This window comes from Corvus brachyrhynchos, unplaced genomic scaffold (genome assembly GCF_000691975.1).
Source record: "Corvus brachyrhynchos isolate BGI_N302 unplaced genomic scaffold, ASM69197v1 scaffold961, whole genome shotgun sequence".
Lineage (NCBI taxonomy): Eukaryota > Metazoa > Chordata > Aves > Passeriformes > Corvidae > Corvus > Corvus brachyrhynchos.
The window spans coordinates 726390-749143 of record NW_008236008.1 but is presented as its reverse complement, the minus strand read 5'-3'; the positions used below and the strand labels follow the sequence as shown (position 1 = coordinate 749143).

Here is a 22754-nt window from a genome sequence, read left to right as displayed (position 1 = left end):
CTCAAGTACTTCTATTTGGTAGACCTCAGACATTATATATAATCTGTCTTCCATTTCCTCCCCATAAATCCTCCTTTACAAGTGCAGTTTGTTCTTTTTAGAGAGCGCTCAATGCAGCAGTCATCAAACCCATCCTCCTAAGTCAGTAAAAGATGCTGTTGTCTGGTTGGAGGGACAATAGCAGTGTCTCAAAAAACGACGTGAAAATCAGTGCCTGAACATGTGGTTGGAATCTAATTCCTCCTTCTTGTCTTTGTGCTTCTGTCACACACCATTTTCTTTGCAGAACCTCTACCTCATTCAGTGCACAGTAAGTGGAATATAATGGACACCTCTTGTCCAAATAGAGTGTAAGAGGGAGTATGTGAAAATCAAGCCCAGCCAGGATTGTTCCAGGTACTCTGGTAGAAAAAGAAAATTCTCCAGAGCTGTTTGAGATGCTCACTCCTTTTAAAACCATTCTGTTCAAGCAAATGAACCCAGCTGCTAATACGGTGGGAGCTTTTACTTTTTCTGCAGACTTTGATGTATCTCTACAGACATCATAAATACCTTTTTACTTTTTTTAGCAGACTCACAAGTTATACAATAACCTGTTTGGGGGCTTTCAGTGGCTTGAAACTCAGAGTTTAAGAGTTTTTAAACTTTTGTTCCAACAGCTTGGACTTTGAAAATTATAAAAGTCTCTGGGGTCATTCAGAATCCTTTGCACTGTTCAGAAAGAGGAATTTCTTTGATGAAAATTCTTGCAAGTAACTGTAAAAATAGAAACCCTTTTAAGAACATAATATGTTTAACATAAACCAAATGATTCACAGGAATGCTGCAGACGACAGAAAGAACAGTTGTGTGAAAAATTTGACTATCTCTATTCTGTACTGGAAGAAAGAAAAAATGAGATGACGCAAATAATCACTAGAACCCAAGAGGAGAAACTGGAACATGTCCGCTCCCTGATGAAGAAGTATGCGGATCACTTGGAAGCTGTGTCAAAACTGGTTGAATCAGGAATCCAGTTCATGGAAGAACCAGAAATGGCTGTGTTTTTGCAGGTATAAAGTCTGTAAATAGAGATAGAAAAAGAATGATGGGTTTATTGATATATTATTTAAGCATTTCTCAATTGTAGGCCCATTCAGAGCTTGGTTATCTTCAAGTGACCATTTATACAAACTTGTTTTTTAAACACTTGAATCAACTCAGACAAGTAACTACTCTTCTTGTGAATAGTATCCAAATCAAGAACATGAGTATTTGCTATTTGCACCAAAATATACTATCCTGTATATGAATTTCTGGTCCCCACAGAAGAAACAGGAATTTAAACATATTCCACCTAATCTTTATTTTCCCACCAATATCATGGTGGGACAATATGTTCATGTATACATGAACTTCTGAGAATTATAGGTTTCACTTGCAAATTGACAAAATTATTAACTTTTCAATAATTTGTGTGCTAAGTTACATTTGTATGCCTTTACTTAATTTTTTTTCTTCTGTTTTCTCACTATAAATTTAAGAGAGATGAGTAGGGAACCATTAGCATCCTGTCCAATGAATTCACTGGTGTAGAATTTCTGTCCTGCAAGTTTACAATTCCTCTATACTAAAGGCTGGAAGGGCATTTTCTACCAAACAAAACAAAACAACCCCACAAATAAATAAAAACAAAATAAAACAACCCCCACTTACTTTCATCAAAGAATTGCCTTTGAAGAGTACAATATTCTTCCGAGACAAAGAGAATTTTGTCTCTCCAAAAGGATGCCCTTATGGAAAGTCAAAGATGTAATTACTGTGACTAAAGGGGGTAACGGACCAAATGCTTTTCACCGTAAACACAACCAAAAAAACGAGGAAAAATATTTCCATTTGCGGGTTTTTTTTAACCAACTGTGTATATTTCCCATCATATTCACGTTTTAATTAAAACATCTTTGAAGAACTGAAAGGTTTACTCAGCTGTATACTAATTACCATCCAAATTTCATCTCATTCATAGATGTCATGGCTGTCACTTATGAAATCCTTATTAGTGCTTTTAGATGCTGCCTGTGTAAGAATTATTTCTCAATGCATAAAATGGCTGAAAAAATAGAATCATTTAAGAAGTCAGTTATTTATTTTTTGTTTCCACAGAATGCCAAAACATTGCTACAAAAGTAAGTATTTAAACATGAGACTCTTGTTTTTTATAATCACTTACAATTTATAAATTTATCTTCAAATCCAATGCTAATAACCAATCTCTACTTTAGAATTACTGAAGCTTCTAAAGGATTTCAAATGGAAAAAATAGAGGATGGGTATGAAAATATGAACCAATTCACAGTGAACCTCAGTAGAGAAGAAAAAATAATACGAGAAATTGATTTTGACAGAGGTATGTAATTTATTTCACCAAAATTTCTTTCTTATATATCAGCTGTGTGTGATTCACATGATGATACTGAGTAGGAAACCTTGAATCAGATATTTCTCTCTATCCCAAAATGTAATCAGAGCATTATGTATCAATTATAATCAAATCCAGGCTTATTTCTCTGAAGCGCTAAGATGGCCCTGAACAACATCCAACATTTCTTAGTATAACTAATGTGATTATACAAAAGAAAATCCAGTGCTAGAGGCCTCCCTCTGGAAACAACCTGGACCACGACTCCAGACCACAGGATGTGTCAGATGGCACAAAAGCAATGGTGTGACCAAGTCTCACAGTCTGGTTTAGGCGTGTTGGTACCTCAAGCCTCCAGTCATGCACTGCAAAGCACTGATCTGGTAAAGAATTATGATGACAGCTTCAATGGCATTAAAACAAACATATACCTAGAGCTGAATCATAACAGATTGTGCCAGATCCCAGGTAGCCTCTCCCCAAAATGTGCAGGGCTGTGCTGCACATCCCTCATGAGGGTAACTGCATTGACAGGACTTTCTGTCCTCCTTCCCATCGAAAGGGCCAGCTTAAGATTTTAACCAGCATGTGTGTTCAGTGTCTTCGCTGCCCCAAAGCTCCTGCTCCATGGTAGTGCCCAGTCCAGGCTGGTGGGAGCAGGCTCCTCACCAACACCCTCTCTGCCAGACAGCAGATTGTCAGTGAGTTTGATATGCGATTGCAAATGGCTTTTTAATTATGTAAAGACTGAAGCCATCTTCACATGGTGCTCAACCTGTCCTTTTACACGTTTCCTATCAGAGGAGGAGGGAGAAGAAGAAGAGGAGGAGACAGAGGATGGCGAAAGCTTGGGTGAAGTCCACACAGAGTCATCAGGAGAGGAGGAAGAAGAGGAAGAGGTGGAAGAGGAAGGCACGGAGAGTGCACCACAGCCACCTCAGCAGGAGCCTGAAGCACAGAGTGCAGGGGTAGAGCCTCTGGCTGAACCCACTCCAGCACCAGTGCTGGCTGCCCCAGCTGGTCAGGTAAATGCCTCTGCTGCCCTGCTGCCCTGCCAGCTATGCTGAGTGCACCTGGCAGAGCCAGAAAATGCTCCCCTGTGTCCTGTGGGCACCATAAGTCAGGAGAAGGGCTAAGGGAGTCGATGTACTGGAGGGCAAAATTATTTATTGCCCTTGTACACATATATGCAACTTTACTTTGACCTGTGCATGTATCACTTGATAAGGAAAAAATTAGCTGCTAGATAAATTAAGATATTTATGGGATACGTAAGTTATAAATAAAAAAGACTCCATTTGGGAGTTAAGTGCATTAAAATGAATGTTCTGCTTGCTGTGATTTAACTCAGACTAACTGTTATAAATGAGATGATCTTAAAATATTTATACTAAGAGAATTTGGTATTCCCTCTGGATTTAGGAAGCTTTCCACCACCAGTTTTTAGATTATACTTCTAATCTGTTTTCTGTGAATGGCGCTTGCTGCCTTCTGCTTTGATCATCCTTGGATATGTCTAGGTAGATGCAGGAATATCATACACCAAACAGCAAAGGAAACTGCCTCTTACAACCTAACAGCAAATAGGCTCAGGGTGTGAATATTTTAGGCCAACACTTTTCTCAGGGAATGTGATTAAAATGAGACCATAATTGCTGCATATTCTAAAAGATGTACATTAAAAAATATATTTCATGTGCTACTTTAGTTTGCCTTGCATACCATTAACTTAGCAAATTCTCCTCTTACACAATCTACTCAATGAAGTTGCTGAGGGGGTTAAGGCTGCTGTGAATATATTTGAGGAGGCCTATGTGAAAACAAGAAAGCCCACAAAGGATCTTTGATTGTAGCAAGCTCCCCACATAAAACAAGTGAAAAGAAATACTATTGATTCATTCCTTACGAATCTATAAATATAAATTTATAGATCTAAAAACATGTGTGAGTTTTCACCAGTCATGTGAAGATGTTCTTAAGTCAGGCTTTATTGATTTAATCAAAGTTTGAAGATTTGCATTGACTTAACTAAATTTGTGTTCCCTAACTGATGTACGGTTTTATGCAAACAAGAACCAGACATAACCAATTCTGCCCACCAACATGAATTGTCTAATTTCTAAGGCTAAAGTGAGAAGGTACAGCATGCTGCTTTAGCAGTTGTAAAATGCCATTAGGAGACAGTCAGGCATGGAGTCAGACATGGCATGTGGGTGCTGTGGTGTGGGGGATACCTGTATTTCAGTTTTTGCTTTCTGGTGTAAAAAGGCAAAGCAGAAATGCTGTGGTGATAGCAGGTTGTGTGTGTAGGAACCCCGAGAGCTTGATGCAGGTAGAGAGGTGCAGTTCATCTGGCTGCTCCTCTTCTTGGCAGAGCAACAGTGCTTGGCTTACAGCATTGATGGCAAGGCTGGTGGGCAAATGCTTCTCTACTTATTCTGACTGCTCATATCAACAGACTCATTGGCAAACGCGTTGTTCTTAACCTAAAATCCAACCAGCCATTTGAAGGTACCTACACCTGTCATTCATGGCTGATACGGGTTCACGAGGCTCTTATGCATATTTTCTTAAGTTTTTAGAATTGAATTGAATTGAGGGTTTATCTGAATTAAGGAACCCCTTGCTCACTCCTTTCTCAGTTAGCACTCCCTTCCCAGCTAGTTCTACCCTCCTGTTCTATTTTTTGGTTCATTTATTTTCTTTCTCTTGTTTGTGTTATTCAAAGGATAGTTGCTTTTGCTTCACATTTTGATTGCAATTATTTCAGATCATATAGTAGGACAAATCTATGCCTTGCAGTGATATGTAACAAACACAACATGCAGCACAATGTGACTACAGCAGGAAGGTAATGTGGTGCACTCTGCTTGTTCTTCTCTTTATCTGTCCTGATTAAGGATGTTGTTGTGACACCAAGTGGTTCTCAACAGACTCCCAAGTCTGACACTCAAGTGCCGGCCACAGCAGAAACCATCGATCCCTTGTTTTACCCTAGCTGGTATAAGTCCCAGTCACGGCAACCAAGCAGTCCGAGCTCAACCCCAGTGAGTGGGCTGGGAAAAGTAGGGACTCCTGTTTCTCTGGAAACAAGTGCAAAGAAGGCAGAAGCCCCGAAAGCAGCAACAATCGAGGAGAGTGCACCAGGGAGTGGTAAGGAAAGCAGTGCCACTGCAGCAACGTCCAAGGTCAGTGCTTCCGAAGTCACCCCAGAGGGCTGTGACGTGCAGCAAGGCGGGAACAGCAATTGTTAAGGAAAATGTGACTTCATTTTCCTCTGCATGCAAAAGAATAAGAATAATTTCAAAGATGTGAAAACAGCACAAATTTTCATTTCAGCAAAGCCACTGGATTTATGGATGGTTTCAGTATGTGACAGGCTGACTCTATAGCTTCAGAGCAGCATGCTGGTGGTTGCTTGTGCTTACCTGCCAGTGTACCTTGCTTGTGCCAGCTGTTACTCAAATTACTCACGCACAGGAGGTGTTGTAGAAAGGATGGTGATGTCTCTGCACATCAGATATTTGCATGTGTTAGTGGAAGAGAAATCCTGTGCATGAGATTACTCTCATCACCTGCTGAAAGTCTGTGTTTGTGCTGTCCTACCATGGCTGGTTGAGCAGCTGTGGCTTGGCTTTGCCTTCTGCAGTTCTATGGCTGCACCTGGAGTGCTTCCCCACGTGAACATGAAGCTATGCAAACACCCAGAGCCCTCTTGTGTGTTTGATTGCCTCTCAGTAAGCAGTGTGATTTCCTGGGTTCAGATCTGTGGCAGAGGGTTTGCTCCAACGATTCTTGAGACTTGATTAAAAGAGAGCATGAAGATAATACATTTCAGTTCAGTGTTAGACACTCAGCAGCATGATGGGATAACAGATACTGATGTGTTGAGTACAGGAGGATGTTTTCCTTAAAGTTACAATATTAGAGTTGGTATAACCTGAATTTGAATAATCCTCCTTCAGCACATGTATACAAACTCCACATGGGCCAAAGATACAGCAAACAGAATTGAGAGAGCTGTGCAAGGATTTGGACACTATACCAACTCCTGCTCCAGTATCTGGTGATCAGCCCATGAGCAGCACTCCATAAATAAAACCATCATAATTCACAGGTTCCAGCTGCATGTTTTAACAAAGCAATTACCTGTATGTGTGCAATGAGAGGAGATTATCTGTGTGTGTGTCTGTGTGTGTGTGAGAGAAAGCACAAGGAGGTAGTAAGTATTTCATGCTTTTTCCTTTAAGTCTAGAGATGACTACATAGCATACATAAGCAGCTATATAGTCAACAATTACTGACTGTATGACAATAGGTAAACAATCAGGCACAAAGTTAGGAGAAGGAGTTCACAGAGATGTGATAAAAGGGGCACTTATCTTCTACTACAGGTCTCAGTCAGTGACAATTGAGTTTGGTGGCTGACTTCTCTGGCTTTCTTAACAAAAGCAACATTTGACCACCAAATTTCAGTGGCTATTTTTCAAGTCAGGGTTTTAATTGGAGAATATTTGAGTGGAATTAAAAACCAAAGTACTTTAAAATTATCAAATCTACTATGACATTGTCTTCTTAAGTATATTCAAAATGAGCTGGCAAAAAGTAAATTCACAGTGAAATTTATTGGTGCTGTTTCTTCTTATCAGTTACACTGATGACCAGGCATCCTAACTTCACCATAGGTAGGTAAATTCTGTACTAGGTTTACTTCCTGGGAGCTTGCCTAAGTGTGGTCTGCATCCCTCAGCCCCAACAACAAGAAAAGGAACAAAACTTGCATTTGATGCGGGCAGCTGTCTGAAAAACAACAGCAGTTGGGTACCCAGCTTTCTTCATTGAGTACTAGGAGCAAAAACAGGCACATAGGAAAGATGTCAGTTCCTGTTGGCATGTGAGTTTGGGGGTGCTGCATCTTGGTATTTTCCCAGATCACAGGTGACACTGACATTTTGGGAGGAGGAGGAGGCTGTCAAGAAGAATAGCTCATGGTTCTGGTGATGTGGGAGAATGCAGCAGGGGAAACAGCTGAGGATGGGATTGCTGCTGGCCTGGAGACTGGGCAAAGGATAGGAAAGCTCAAGAAGCAGTAAATTGCAGAAGAATAGGAAAAGCAGAGTGACCAAGTGAGGGCGATGCCGTGAGATGATGCTGTAGTCAGGTTTAAGGATCTGAGCTGAGATGTGTCTATGTCACAAAGGAAATGGCTGCTGTTGTGTGGCAGTGATTATTTTCAACTCTGTGAACTTCAACTTTGTCTTTTTCCTGCATGTGGTTTTACACAACCCACTCTGAAATGCTGTATTCCCTTACTTTTTTTTAAACCCCAGCTGATGTTCTTCACACCACTGTATTTACTCCCTTCCTCTAATTAAAGTATATCATGGAAAAGTGCTGTGGAAACAGAGCTTTTTCACAGAACATAGTGATAATGACTAGTTCATGTGATGACAACACTGGTGAAGCACTCTTCTTATTTTCTCACAGGAGTTAGCATTCTGCCTAACACTTTTGGCATTTCTTATCATACTACACCGTCTTTGGAATCTGATTCAATACATGATTTGTACTTTCATGGGTAGGAAATACTTCATTTTACCATTAACTAACAGTTCAAATTGTGCATCTGGTGATGTTCATACATAGCTTTAAAGGATTTTTTTTCCTTTCTTCCCATCCAAAAACATCATGCTAGTTCACAATATGAGCTGCCTAAAACATTTCCTCCTCCTCACAAATGCCACCCTTCAGCTTACTCCTGCATGGTTAAATATTGCATCTCCCTGGTTCAAAATGAAAAGAGACATTTACTCTTGCAGACATATGGGCTCTTATTTCAGTTGCTGTTCAGATGACCAGCAGGATGGAGAACCTGTTGGTTGACAGATGTGAAGAACACCAAGCTTGTTCAGTCCAACAAGCAGGGGAGGAAGAGCTGGAGAGTAATTATTGCCATCAGATGGGTAAAGGTCAGGAAAACAAATCCATTGAATAATCCTGCTGCCAGGATTGTTATGGCAAGCAAATCACCTGTGCCCCCTTGGGTGGATGGCTCAAGCCCCACTCCCCAGAGGTCCCCACAGAGATAGTGGAAAGGGGTCCCCTCACACCCCAACTCACACAGCACACCCCACATTCCCTTCAGGTCCCCACAGGCATTCAAAACTATCCCTCCCACATTCCCAGTGAGCATGGAGTACCAATAATGGCCATTAAAATTCAGCATTTGCAGGAATCCCAACTGGTTTAGACAAAGGCTTTTTTCCTTAGGTCACATTAAGAGCGAAATATCCACAAGATCAAGGACTAAGAACTTCACTACCAAGTGAAGTTGTCCCAAATACAAACTCTGTAATCTAAACCTTAACTATTCCACAACATCTCTTCTGGAGTAACCCCTTTCTTGGTAGACAAGACCCATGACTTAGTTCTTCCAGCTCTGAATTCATGCTCCTCTTAGGTAAGACATACATGTGTGTTCAATTTTCAGTGTGATATGACTGACCTACAGAGAATTCTGTATTACGACTGGGATGTTTAATGTTATTTACTGAAGACTAAAAACTTGTGACACAAAACAACTGTAGTTACCTTTGGGTATTTGCTCAAATGACAGACAAATTCAATTTTGATGTATTCCTCAACACAAAAATGCTTGGTTTTCCCTGCTCACTTCCTGCACTGTACTCTCAGCACTGTACATGATATGGAGCATCTATGAAAAATGGCAAATTATTATTCAGCTTTTATGTGCAGAACTTCCAGCACTATGACTGAAGAATATCTCTCCATTAAAAGAATAAAAAGGGAGAGGGAAGAAGTTATCATCTACACTTTAGTTGAATAAATTAGGCAAAAAGATTCACTATCTGGCAGTAATTTGAATTTGAAGAGCACTGGACACTGTGAATCTCAATTAAGTTTATGGATCATGGTTTAATTTTCATTTATTTGTGTTTGTTTTTGAAAATTTGTTGTATTATTACAATAAGACATAGAGGTTGTTTGTACTCCTGGGAAATCAGGCATCTGAAGAGCACTGTGCTTTTTTCCCCTTCTCTTTTTGTTTTTAATTCAGAATACCTTTTGAAATTAAAAATAGACAAATGCAGAAAGCTCTTATTTCTACTCTATGTGGTCTCCAGTGACATCTTTATGATTTATTTAATAATGAAGTAGAAAGGAGGTGAAGGAAAAAGACATTTTGGTCTCAGATTCTATTTGCATAAAAATGGTTTTATTCTCCATGCATAGTGAACTGGCTGGTTAGACAGTTTATGTGTCTTTATCTTTCATGGGAGATCTCAGGTCACTGCCCTTGTTCCTTTGTGTGATAAGCCCCTGAAAGTCAAATAACAAAATTACTCTGAATAACCATATAATTATTTACAATAATAGTATAAATCTGCATGACTGTCATAATAAGAGCAGCATATAATTTATTTTCAGGCTGTTTTAATAGAATTCCCCAATAGGGATTTCCTTGTTTTTCAGCAGCAAAAAGAGATAAGTTCCCCTATTAATTCTAAATATTTCCTTTATTTAAGGGTTGTTTCACTCTAAGAAATTGTATTGGTGCATCTATAAATTTCCTGCAGAGTGCAGGAAGGTGTAGCAGCAGGGATAAGGCAACAGGAGTTGCAGCCCACAGGTATACAGATTGCTTACTGTAAGAAGGGACAGAAGAAGATGATTCAGCATGAACAAAATAGATAACTCTGCATTAGAGAGCCTCATCCTTCTTCGGGGAGTGCCTAAGTCAGAAGTGTGGTCACCACGGGCAGCTTCTGCCTCTGACGGAGAACGAGAGGCATCTCCAGCAAGAGAGAGTTCAGCAGCTGCTGCTGCTTCTCACTTGGCACCTCTTCCACCTGCCTGCTGAGTGTGAGGTGACATTGTTCCCAACCCAACTGCCTCTGTTCGGTGTCTAAAGCTGGGGGCATCTGAGCCTCTGGAGATGACAACCAGCAGCAAATGATTACAACACGGGGAGCAGGAATAGTGTCAATGAACTGCCTTGTCACCATGGGGAGGGATGTATTAGTGGAGGGTGACACAGACATTAGCAAGCAGGCCTTTCCAGTGCATGGGAGAAACAGGTCTTGGAGTCCCACAACTTTCCCTAATCATGTTTTGTTGGCAACATCTCTCATACAGTGAAACCATATAAATTTGTGAGAGTTCATCAAAGTCTTGGTTTGTCTGTGTCTGCAGTTACCCAGTTTATTTCACCTAAGATGAAGTACTGGACCCTGTATTCCATTGCTCAAATTCCCCACAAGAAAAGAGTCAGTCTGTGGCTCCAGAGGACTCCAGTGCATACATTTAGTCCAAAAGGAAGTGCGAGTTAATCATCCACAAACAGTAGCCTGATCTAATTTCCCTTTGCAGCCAGTAAGTACAGTGCTTTAATTCCATTAGGATATAAAATATAATCAGGACTGAACTGTTTGGGAGGAGAAATACTAATGGAATGGCCTATGCTAATCTTGTATCGTTAGTTTTAAAATTTTCTATTATTTGCTTGCAACCTTATGCCATCTGCCAGAATTACCATAAGGATAGTCCTCTCTGTATTCATGTACTGTAGTTCACTTTGCCCTGCTGCTGAATACTTTAATTTCAGCTGGTGATCCTTCAAATTTTTTTCCACAAGACAGCTTTAAATCGTATCAGAGAGGTCAGTATTTAGCTAAGTTTTAGCTGATTGGTTTTCATGTCCATATGCAGACAACATGGACAAAATAAGATCATTGAAAACCAAAGGAAGGCCAAGAGATTACACTGTCCTCTTTGCCCACATACCTCCACTTTTCCATCAGGGTATAAAAGGCATGGTCCCACATTTTAGCACAGTACTGCTCTGGAATGTTTGCACAGGCATTGCACCAGAACACAAATGAATAATTTTCTCTTCACCAAATTGGAAACTCAGTGTTGCCAATCTGCTCAGGTAAGGAAGACAAGTACCCACTTTAAGCCAGCTGTTCCAAGAGGGATTTCTTGCTCAAGAGAAGGCAGTCTTTCAAGACTGGATCTTGAAGGAATGGTGCTAAGAAAGGGTCTTCATTCCCTCTGGTGCATCCGACTCAGCCTTCCCTCAGTTTCCCGCAGGGCAGAACAGGAAGTTAGCATCAGCCACAGGCATGGCCCAGGTAGCTCTCTTCCAAGACACCAGCTGCTGCTCCAAACGCTCACTGCTCCCTGCAACAAGCGTGTTTAGTGCTAATGAAGGATCCAGAAATGTAGACAGCAAAAATCAGCTTGATATTTGCAATCTAGGTCTTGATATACCTGTATTTTACCTTTCCTTAGATGGAAAATTGATAGGTTTATTTCTGTACCATTAAAAGATCTGCAAGGTTTGACTGAATGAAAATGGGTCATCTATTCTTCATGAAGCTGAGCTTTTTGTAGGAGACCATTGAATCAGCTGGTGCAGAAGCCCAAATCAAGCTCTGTTTCAATCTTCTTCCTAAACATCCCTTAAATTTCACCTGGGGGAAAAAAAGGCATTCAGCCTGTACCTGAACTATAGGGCAAACACTAGATGTAAGAAACTCAGTTAACAGTCAAGAAATTCTGCCTTTGCTTCTCTGTAGTCAGAGAGTTGGGACTCAGTGATAGCAGCTACGTCAGTGGCCACTGGCTGATGTTCAGTTGGTGGCAAATTTTGCCTGTAAATTTCCATTTTGTATCTTGACTTTGTGCTTCAGGTGCATTTTTTCCCCTTGGTTTGGCAATACATGCAGAGGAAATCAGGAAAGTCTTGATTGTTCCTTTTTTAACACCTCTGTCTCCCTTAATTCTGAGAATTATCTGGGTGATTCAGAGGCAGCAGTGATGAGTCGTGAGGGCAATGCATTAAGACCAGCTTTCAGACAATAGTTTCTCATAATTAATATGAGTGGCAAATACTTCACCTGAAGTTTTACCTCAAATAGTCTGCTCTGCTGTTTGTCTGGTGAGTCATAGATACCATCTGATTTATGGATATTTCTTTTTTTTCAGTCTATTACTAGTAAAAGGATCTCCACAATGACAGTTTGGACAAAATTATTTTTCCTGTTGAAATTAATACAAAGCCAGGCTCACCTAGACGTTGTCTTTCTGTTACTAGCTCATTTAAATACTGACTTTTACCTCCATTCAACCTCCTCCTTCAAGCATCACTCATTCTGCTCATTGTTAAGGTGTTTGGAAAGGAAAATAGAATGTAAACAAAAAATATTTCTTAATCACGGATGAACTGTTGCTGGTTTACATCACATTACAATAGATGTATGTCATAACTACACAAACCATCTGTTTGTGGAATATTTGGTTAGTTATCTTACTGCTTTGAGACAGCCCAGGCTTTCAGGGTAGCCATTCACTCCCCTCTGGAAAGCAGCACTGGTAGTCCTGTAACCATTAGAGATGGATCAATATTTAAATGCCAGCCTATCTGACTGAAAATCCCAGTGGTGGTAATTAGTTAACTGGGCCTGAGCCCCTATGTTTGGATAGTGTATCATTCCACTTGCAGGCCTTCCAGGCTTGTGAGCAGATGAGGGGCTGGACTGCAGCACCCTGCGGTGCCCACCTACCACACATTTAAAACGGAGATAAAGACCAGGGGGGCTGCATGTGCAGCCAAAATTAAATGGAAAAAAGGGAGACAGACATATCAAATGATGATGATTCAGTCTTATATCTCTTTCCAGGTGATATGTATTCCTGGCATCTTTGCAATAATCTTCAGGTCATTAAGTAAGAGACCGGTGACTAATTTAAAAAGCCTGTTATCCCTGGCTGCCAGCCAAGAGGTGCTGCGATGTTCAAACCATGCTACAGATGTCCAACACAGACATCATGCCTTTGACTGAGCAGAGAATGGGGATCTCATAATCCTGAAGGATAAGTGATCTGAATTTCTCATCGCCCTTTTCAATTTAGAGAGCACCCTATAAAATCTGCCTGAGTCTATCTCAGCCACTGAAGGTGGTGATTGAAATACAGATCAGTCACTCAGAGCACTCCTGGCTCAGCACTTCTGTACACAGAAGTGGTTTTTGTTCATGATGAAACACTTGCTGTATGATTTATTCTATTACAAAATGCCTTACCCAGAAAATACAGCTGTCATTTCCCCCATCAGTGCTGATGAGCCTCTTCAACGTCTGGCAAAGATTTGTTTTTAAAATAAATTCATTTTTATATTTATGCAGAATTTCAAAATTTAATTTGATAAAATAAATAATTTTATTTTTTAAAAAATTGAGCTGGTGCCTGCCAAAATGCAGGTCAGTTCCAAGCTTGCTTCTGGTGACAGTGACCGCAATCTGTACTCGATACCCTGTCAATACCTGGTCAATAACTGTAATTGAATCCAAAGCTCTAAAAGCAGAATTTATCACAGCTTCCTTGAACTTCACCTGGGAACAGTGTGAGATGGACAGAAGAAAGATTGAATTAATATCTTGCCCTTCACTTGGCTGAGTGCTGTGCAAGCAGGCAGGCATTGCTAACAGGCAAGCAGAGATTACAGTGTGAGATTTGACGTGACAGACATCCATCTGGGAAGTCACGGGGCTACTCACTGAGCAATCTTGGAGTTTTGGAGCAGAGTTGTAGCTTGGATAATAGCTTCAGTTGCTGTGGTTGCAGTAAGGAGAAGATTCAGGCAACTGGAGACATGGAAAAATGAGCACACAAAGGAAAAGTGGTAGCAGCAACAGCTGATGAGAGAAAAAATGTTGTAACTGTGGCCGAGACTTTCTTTTTCTGTTATGTGGTGGCTTTAAGGAATGGCACCAGGTTGCTTTAGCTGACAATCCAGCTTTTTGTCCTGCACCTCCACTGGATTTGTCTCTCAGAGGAGCTGTGCTGTGCCCACAGCTCACGTACACCACTCTCACCCCCTGCACACTTACAAGAGCCCAAGTCAGTCATTCACTCACAATGTGAGCGGCACAGGATGAGCCTCCAAGCATGGGATGTGCATGTCTACACACCTCAAAGCTATGCTGGCTCTGTTATCTGATCCCATGAATGGAGCTCCAGTGTGAATCACAGTCTGAACTATCACTCTGTGTCATTCATTAGATTTACAAAAGTGCCATTTGCAGAGGAAGAAAAAGCTTTGATATACAAAAGTCCATATTAGTCAAAGGAAAGACTGCCTGACAGAGACAGACAGGACATTAAACCATTACTATTTTTGCCACTTCTCCCTGAAAGCTAATACCAAATTTTCTAGAACATGGATTAGATTGGTTACTGCCATGGAGAAGTTCTTGGAAGGTCTTTACTTCACATTTAACTTGTTAATCTGAAGTCATATCTATTTGTCTGACAAAGCAGCAGTAGGAGGAAGAGGGAAGAACTGGTAGCCATGAGTGGCACTGGTGACCAGAGGGTACCACGTGACCAGCACTTACTCCTGCAGCCTCTCAATATGATCCTTCCTTTGCTAGACAGTTCTCCAGCAGGGCTGGGAGCGAGCAGAAGGGTAGAAGGCTGATTGATCAGGAGGACCCAAAAAACCTTCACTCCAAGAGGAATGAAGAATGATGTGGATAGATGCAGGACAGACTCTCTGATCATGCAGCCCTAACATTCACGTGTTTTTAAGACTCTCCTCTTGGGTTTCCTTCATTTTCCAGGACAGTGGCAGGACTAGGTTTTATGCAAATGTGTAGTTAATTACTCTCAACAAAAAGTTGGACCAATGATGTGCAGCAATCAGTCAAATATTACACAAGTATGTTATTTCTGCCTTTTCTTCGAGTCATGAAAAAAATAGGTGACTTACATAAGGGAACTGTATTTCATTTGTCCCAAGTAATATTGAGAAGAAAGCTGCTTTCCCACACCATACTCTAATGCAGTTTCCACCACAGGTTCAAGTGTCTGGACCTCCATGTCCCATCGGAGGTGTGTGGAACCTATACCAAAATAAGCCAGTTGTGCTGTTTTCCTCTGAAATATATTTGATGTCTTTGAGATCGTTATGTAAGAGACTCTGCATTAGGCATTATCTGCATAATGTTAATTGTAGTATAATGATGATCTATTGAAGAAAGGCATTTCTTCCCTATGGACTTTTAAAGTTCATTACTGACCACTATTAAGAGAGTGATATATCTCGTTCTGTGACTGATGGAGCTTGTCTGTGCATATAATTTTGTCTGCTACCTTATGTATTTCTGTGGCAGGTAATTGTAGCAATTATTTTGGAGAATGCTCTGTTGATTCCCACTGATAAAAAAGATCCATGCAAAATAAGCAGCCTCTTAGCTTTGACACAATATTGTTGTGATATACGTGACAGCTGCCAGGTGTTATGCTGAAGGAGCTAGACTGCATAAAAATATGAAAACAAAATGCTTGAACTAAAGTTTAAACCATTTAAAAATAACCTGTTGTGCTCCCTTTGTTTCCGCTGCCTGGAAGTGTTGAGTGCCAGAAGTGTAACACTTGACATTTGAGGCAGACAAACATAGCCTACAGATTCTGTGATTGCTTTGCAACCAGCTAGCATTTTTTAATCATGCCTGTTCTTGTCAACACTGGGGGTTGTTTCTAAACAAGCCAGCTAAAAATGGGAATTAAATTTAATTTCTTGCTCATTTTCTGAGGCTACAGAAACCCTAGAAGCAAGGAACCTGTATTTTCACAGCTTCTCTCTCCAAGACCCACACTTCCTAACAAATTCACACCCTTGCTCTCCTGCCGGATCAAGAGGAGGCAGTGAAGGCACTGGGTAGTTCGTGTGCCTCTAAGGGTGGGGATCAATTTTTTCCTCTGGAAGCAAAGGTGATTCAGGAGTTTCTGGCCAAATGGCCCTGCTTCTTATTGCTGCCCAGATGCCACCACTTACAGGGCATTTGTGCTGAGGCAGCTGTTTGTTGAGCTGTGCTGAAATCAAATCATTCAAATGATCCAGGTTTAAAAATATCTTCCTTCACCTCAAAAAAACCAACAAAAAAATTAGTGTCATTCCAGTGACATTCCCATTCTTAGCACAGCCCTTCAAAGAGCTGTAGCAATGCAAATGGGCAGTGAACCATGGAACCAAAGCAGGAAGAGGTAAATGGGGACCCAAGGGGCAGAACCTGCTTTGGTTAGCATTATTGCTCCAGAAAACATTCATATAAATTGTAACCGCTTCATCCATCTGCGTTAAAGTAGATTATGAAGCCATTCAGCCCTTCACCTTTCCTCCCCACTTCCTAAATTTAAGAGTTTGTGATCTTGTAAAAGTAATAGTGCAAAGTTCTGAATTCCTATCCAGGAGTTTTCTGATATCCTGAAATAGTTGGCTGGAATCTTTCTCGTGTAATTGCTTAAAAGCCAGATCTAGTCTAACCCAGTCACCCGGAGTGTCTCTAGAGTCAGTAGAAAGAAACAGGTACCTCCAGAGGGCAATCCACTTCTTTGAGGATGGCACAAATCACCCTCTGGTTGTGCCTTTCTCTAATCACTCCCATTAGAGGGGATGAATAGAGTTTGCTTGAGTGGATATCTGGTTTCTGGATGACTAAAGTTTATCAGTATAGATCCCAGCCTTGGTACCTAAAAGCTATGGAGATTCGTGCTGGTAAAGCAGAAAACAATGTGTAGACTTCATTGTATTTCAAATACCTAAAGGGCCTAGACTGCCTATTTTTCCCCAGCATAAATAGAATAACTTCTGGGACCTAATAAATGAAAATGTTATGATAAACCATCCCATTGACCTCTTTCCTTGTGTCCACACCTTTTTACAAGAACTTTATACAGATTTAAGCAGAGCCCTGCTTAAGGAAGCAAATGAAAGATGCTGAATATCTGCAACTTTGAAACGACTCATCAGGCTCAACTCTGAGATCCTTATACTACTTATTCATGCAAATGCTAGTGTGCCAGATGCTGAGGAGTGCTGAATGGCTGCTCAGTGGGAGTTGTGGTTACTCAGCACCTCCAAATAATTGGCATGTAAACTCCAGCCTGGACTTTGCTTATGGGAAAAACAAAACCAGCCATCAGTCATGCACAGTGTGCTTCCCTCCCCACTTCATGAGCTGGCCTGGTGAAAATTCCTGGTGCTTATTGAAAGCACCATCTGATGTCACTCAACACCACAGGGGAAAACATAAATCAAAGTGTAAGTATTCAGCACTCTCTCAGCATTGGCCTAATGTAATTAATGTAATCTGAGGTAAACACTTTAGTTATTCCTTATTACTTTTAGGGACCCAAAGGGTTGGGACTTGTTATTTTAGGTAATGTGAAAACCGAGCCCTATCCGTGAGATCTCCAAGGCAAAGATAAAGCTCAGGTAGAAGCTTGACAACAGTTACCTAATAGCAATGGACAAACACAATAAAGTGTTGAATCTGGACTGTCTTACAAGCATGTGGCAAGGGTTGTGCCATGCTCAGCACAGAGCTTTCCTCTGGCAGCAGAGTAGGGTTGCAGTAACAGGGAAATCAAGATAATCCAGCATGAGATTATGAGGACCTACAGAGCGGTCAGATGCCTGAATCCCAGTGACACTGAGTAGACCTGCTTCTGCATTCTGTCTTTCACAATCACAGCCTGGTTCCAAACAGGTCTTTTTCTGTAAAATCTACAGCTGAAATCTTTGTCTCAGACAATTCCAGCACACTGTATAACTCTGAGTTGTGTGGGCTGCTGTTGGAAGGGAAGAATGGATTTAATAACCTGGACAAAGTTGTTGCTGGCGCCTTTTGATGGTTTCCTGTCTTACATGAAGAGAGCATACCTCAGTCACTGTATGATTCAGAGACAAACACTGAAGTGTCACAGGTGTGAAAACACAAGCCTAAGAGCCAAGTAATGGCCCTACTGTCAGTTTTGTGCTTGCTTCACTCCTGGCTGGGTGTGATGGAAAATGATTGGTCGTGGAAAGGCACATCAAGGTATTGCAGACTGGCAGCCTGCTGAGTCCAGCAAGGTGCAAGGAGCAAATGCTTCATCCAGCCAAACCCAGTGGGAATGCGTTGGAGTTCCAGCATTGTTTTGCTGACACAGAAAGATGTCATCACAACAAAATATGAAGGAGTTAACACATTATGAAATACAGTTTTGGCAGTGATGCAGACAAAGATTGTTGTGCTTGAAGTGCAGTACCAGCAGCACTGGTTAACAGGGTAATGTAGTCAGCTTGCCAGTCTAACTCATTACATTGTGCTTTCTTTCTTCTTATATATTGGCTCCAAATCCTATGAAGCACCCAGCATAACTTTAAACTCGTAGGTAGTTCTTTGCTTCAAAGTTAATCTTGATTTAATGTAAATTTCTGGATAGTGGCTGGTTGGAAGAGCAGGTGGAAGTGCTGAAGGAAGCCTGCCTTGCATTGGAAGAGAAATTACAAAATACCAGTGTGGGTTAAAGAAAAAAAAGAAAAAAAAAAAGCAGGAATTGTGTTTTAAACCTCTTGCCAGTCCTAGTCCTTTACAGGGTGAGAAGTGAGGAGGGTTTTCCCATGCCTGCTTACACACACTGCTGAGGGCTTGGTGCACAAAATTGCACAACCAGTTTCAAAATTACTCTAAGCTAGTCCAGGCACTCTGACTGCCCTTCCAAAAATAAAGGCAAAATTTTCAGCATCACAAAAGGCTAATAAACCACCTACGCTCCTGCATCTACCAAGATCAAGAGAGTGCCAAATGCCTTATAACTCAGAAAGTCTGGCTGTGTATTTACTGCTGATACCTGACTTTTGTAATCAGGTTGAAAGATTTGCAATCAGCACTTTCCAGGGCTGAGAGGCAGATCTTCTATAATCAGGACTCAATTAGCTACCTGCCTTTCAGCTGAAGATCTGGCCCCCTGGGCCCAATTCTTTACCATACTTTTGCATAAGCCTAGGAGACAGCCCTTCTCACCAGCATTGCTGGAAATGGACTTTTGCATTCAAGTAGGCAGCTGTTTCTCCCATGATTTTCACCATGCTTGTGCACTCAATAAAGTACATTATAAAGTTAGCAAGCAAAAGCTATTTTTGTCTGCAAGATCCCTCTCCATAAAAATTTTTTCTGGGTCCTGTATGTTGCAGTGAGTAGCAAAGAATCTAAGTCAAAGATTGGTCCACATTTCAAATAGTAAAGCAATTTCTCAGGTAATATTTCACTGAAATAAATAGGGCTGTTTCAATTTAGAGCAACCAAGGATCTTGATTAAAATGGTACTGTGAACTCTAATTAGATATAAATAAAGAAATTGGGATCTATTTCTCTTCATACCTTCATGCTGTCTTGTTTGTTGGTGACACTTAAATAGGTAGTAACTGGAATGAAGCCCAATAGCCAATTTATGCTTAGCACACCACTAGTTCTTACTTATTCCTGTAGTACAATTTAACAGTAAGTACTTACAAAAATGCTTAGGAAAATCATCCATCCCATGCTTCAGTTCCTCACAGGCAACCCTGCTTCGATGTTTGTTGCTGGATGTGTCTATTAGCAACACTGCTTTGGTAACTTTCTGCTTTAGGACAATTCTACAAATGATCGAGATGTTAAAATTCAGAGTATACTACTTTGTCATTTTCCCTCTATTGAGTAGTATGTTGACATCAAATAGTTCACCTGAGATCATGCTGAAGTTTCCAAAGTAAGCTAAAACCCTGCACAAAGAAGACTGGCATCAAGACTGGTTTAATTTTAAGAATGTACAATAATGCGTGTGCATCTAGGAGCATAGAGGGCAAAAATATCCTGTATATTGCAAGTTAAATTGTGGTTTTAATGATGAAGACACGAGGCTTTCCTTAGCTAGCAAATCACCCATTTTTATATACTTTATCTTTAATAGGATTTCTGATACTATCACAAAGCAGTCTTCATTCTTTGCCAAAGGGATCTGGAACTAGTAAAATATTTCTGCCTATTACACTGGTCTGTTAAATATTCAACTAATTTTAGAAATTCCTTTTATTAGCAGCTACAGTATATCATGTCCAGATTCCTTTTTCTACTCTAAGTGTAGGATACCTATGCAAACAAAAGAGGGATATAAACGGAAGTTTATATCTCTGTATTATTTATTTCCTGTTCCTCATCTGAGTTAAATTGAAGTGAAATAAATATTAGAAGACTTTAAAGAAAAAAAAAAAAGAAAACACTTCCAAGGCAGATTTCATAACAGCAGAACAAGTATCATTTTGAGTGGCAATGCACTGGCAATAGCATTTGGCTCTGGTTCACATCAATCTGGAGGCCCAGCTACACAAGCCAAGCTGGCTCAGGATCCCTTCTGAACCGGCATTTATCACCTTCGGTGCAATAATATTCCAGAGGTCAATTCAGGACTAAACCCTTTCCACAGATGCAACACGCTCACCCAGCATAATCCTACTCAGCCACTGATCATGGCAAAAATCCCTCTGGCTTCTTTGGCGTTAAAAGTCCGTCTTAGCTTCCCAAATTTCCATGCTCCCTGCCTTTTGCCTTCTTTCCCACTTCATTCTGTTTCCCTGCATGTTGTGAAATCTTACGGATCTTAATGCAATGCATATTTTCTTCTTCCATTTATCAACCTTTCCTTCCTTTGCAGACTGGTTCTGAACCATACCCTCAAGGACGAGTGGAGGAAGCTCCCGTGAGCAGTGAGAGGGGTGACGAGCCGGCTCGTCATGTCTTCTCCTTCTCCTGGTTGAACTCACTGAATGAATGATGACTCACTCTGGCTGGCTTCTGGTGTGCTTCTCCTCGGAAAGACCGTGAGCACAGGCAGCCTGGCTGCAGTCAGCAAAGAAACTGGCCTGGAAAGGGACATCCAAGCAGGTTTCATTCCTAGGAACTCAGCTAACCTCCACATCGTACCCTTGAGATGACAGACCTGAGAGGGAGGGGAGCATGGGGACAGATTACTATATGTATTGTAGTCAGAGTGTTTTCCAATAATTTCTTGCTTCCAAGGGGAAAGAAGCATCACTACAGCTTTAGGCTGAGCACTGCTAGTGTTTTGTAACTCACTTGATGGCACATCCCCATGTAGGTGTAAACACTTCACCAATGTTCTTAGCTAAAATGCTGGTATGATATTCTCTAGTAGCATCCTTTGCCAAAAGAGTGCTTCTCCTCAGTATCCTCCTGCATCCCTGCTTGTCGGTGCTGGTGACTTCAGTGACACTATCATGTCCTTGGCAGCCCCGAGTCAGGGTTGTGTCTAACAGTACTGGTGCCTCCCAGGCTGCGGAGGCTGAACACGGGAGGGAAGAAGGAAGCTGCCATTTCTTCCTTTGCACTTGCTCTTCCTACTAAACCACAACAGATGACACTTACAGAAACATGTTATTTGTAAGGAAGATTCCCAGTGGCAGGAATGAGGAAGATGCACACATCAAAAGCACTGGCCAAGACCCCCACACAGCTCTGAGTAGGGCTCTCGGGCAGTTGCTGAAGTGCTGCCCAGTCTGTCCAGCCGTAACCTGTGTCTGTGTCTTCTCAGCCATCAGTGTGTGTACGAAAGGGGACATGTTCTTACATGAAACCAGAGTGTGATTAGGTGGTCACAGGTACTCACTCAAGGTTTAATCTGAAGCCCCTGTGCTGTGCTGTAGAAAAGGCAGATGCTGTCTGTCCTTTTCCGTGTGCATTGCAGATGTTGAGCCATCAAATGAAATCAAATTTGTGTCTTAAAAGAAGATTTACAAGTTGTACTGAAGGCGACACTCTGTGATTTTTGTCACTGGGAGCAGGGTGTCAACACTCAGTAGTGTTTAAGAGAGACTGGCAGGCTGCCGGGAGTGCTTGGTGCCATAGGGGACCAGGTGTCAAGCTCTGCACTAGGGTTACGTGTGGATCTTTCCCAAATCCCCGAGCCAGGCCCTCAACGCACTGTTTTGGCAGGAGCCTGCGTGGGGCCATAAGGCTGCGCTGTGCCCCAGCAGGACTGGTGAGCTGGCAGTGCAGACTGGTTAGCAGGCTGTGTGGGGTCAGCCCCTATCCTGGACACCCGTCGCTACCGGCCCGAGTGACATCAACCCTCACTGGTATCTGTTTTCCCTGGAGAACGTTCCCTGGAAAACTCTCCTGCGAGAGTTTTGGAGGGCTGCACAGGCAAGCTCCGCGCAAAGCTTTGGAACTCCCACAGCCCAGAACGAGCGCCTCCCAGCACCGCCACCGCATCGCCTCCGGCTGCTGGAGCAGCTTTTCCCTGGGATTTTGGTTCGGGGTGAGGGATTTACTATTTTCTCTCAGTCGTCCTGGAGATTTCCCCCAGCTCCTCCCGGGAAGTTTTTCCACACCCACTGCCGCCTCCCTAGAGCCCCTGGGGGGGACCCCGCTTGGGCACCGCCGTCGGGACGGGGGAAGCCGATGCAGGGAGAAACCTGCCCTTTTGGGGTGCGGGGGGGGTACGC

At 41.7% G+C, this 22754-nt stretch overlaps 1 protein-coding gene across 3 annotated transcripts in view; it reads left to right on the top strand.

Moving 5' to 3' along the window:
• TRIM55 (tripartite motif containing 55) overlaps positions 1 to 22057 on the top strand; it is a 36554-nt gene extending 14497 nt beyond the window's left edge. The window contains exons 5-11 of one of the 3 annotated variants that reach the window (XM_017731142.1): positions 819 to 1052; positions 2143 to 2165; positions 2262 to 2386; positions 3200 to 3423; positions 5299 to 5586; positions 7886 to 7976; positions 20945 to 21037. In XM_017731142.1, the coding sequence (XP_017586631.1) occupies positions 819 to 1052; positions 2143 to 2165; positions 2262 to 2386; positions 3200 to 3423; positions 5299 to 5586; positions 7886 to 7976; positions 20945 to 20955 (996 nt within the window). In that variant the 3' untranslated portion in view covers positions 20956 to 21037. Of the gene's footprint in view, positions 1 to 818; positions 1053 to 2142; positions 2166 to 2261; positions 2387 to 3199; positions 3424 to 5298; positions 5587 to 7885; positions 7977 to 20944 lie in introns of all 3 variants that reach the window. The other 2 variants (XM_008632023.2, XM_008632030.2) reach the window with 2 other exon arrangements.
• Positions 22058 to 22754: the final 697 nt, after the last annotated feature.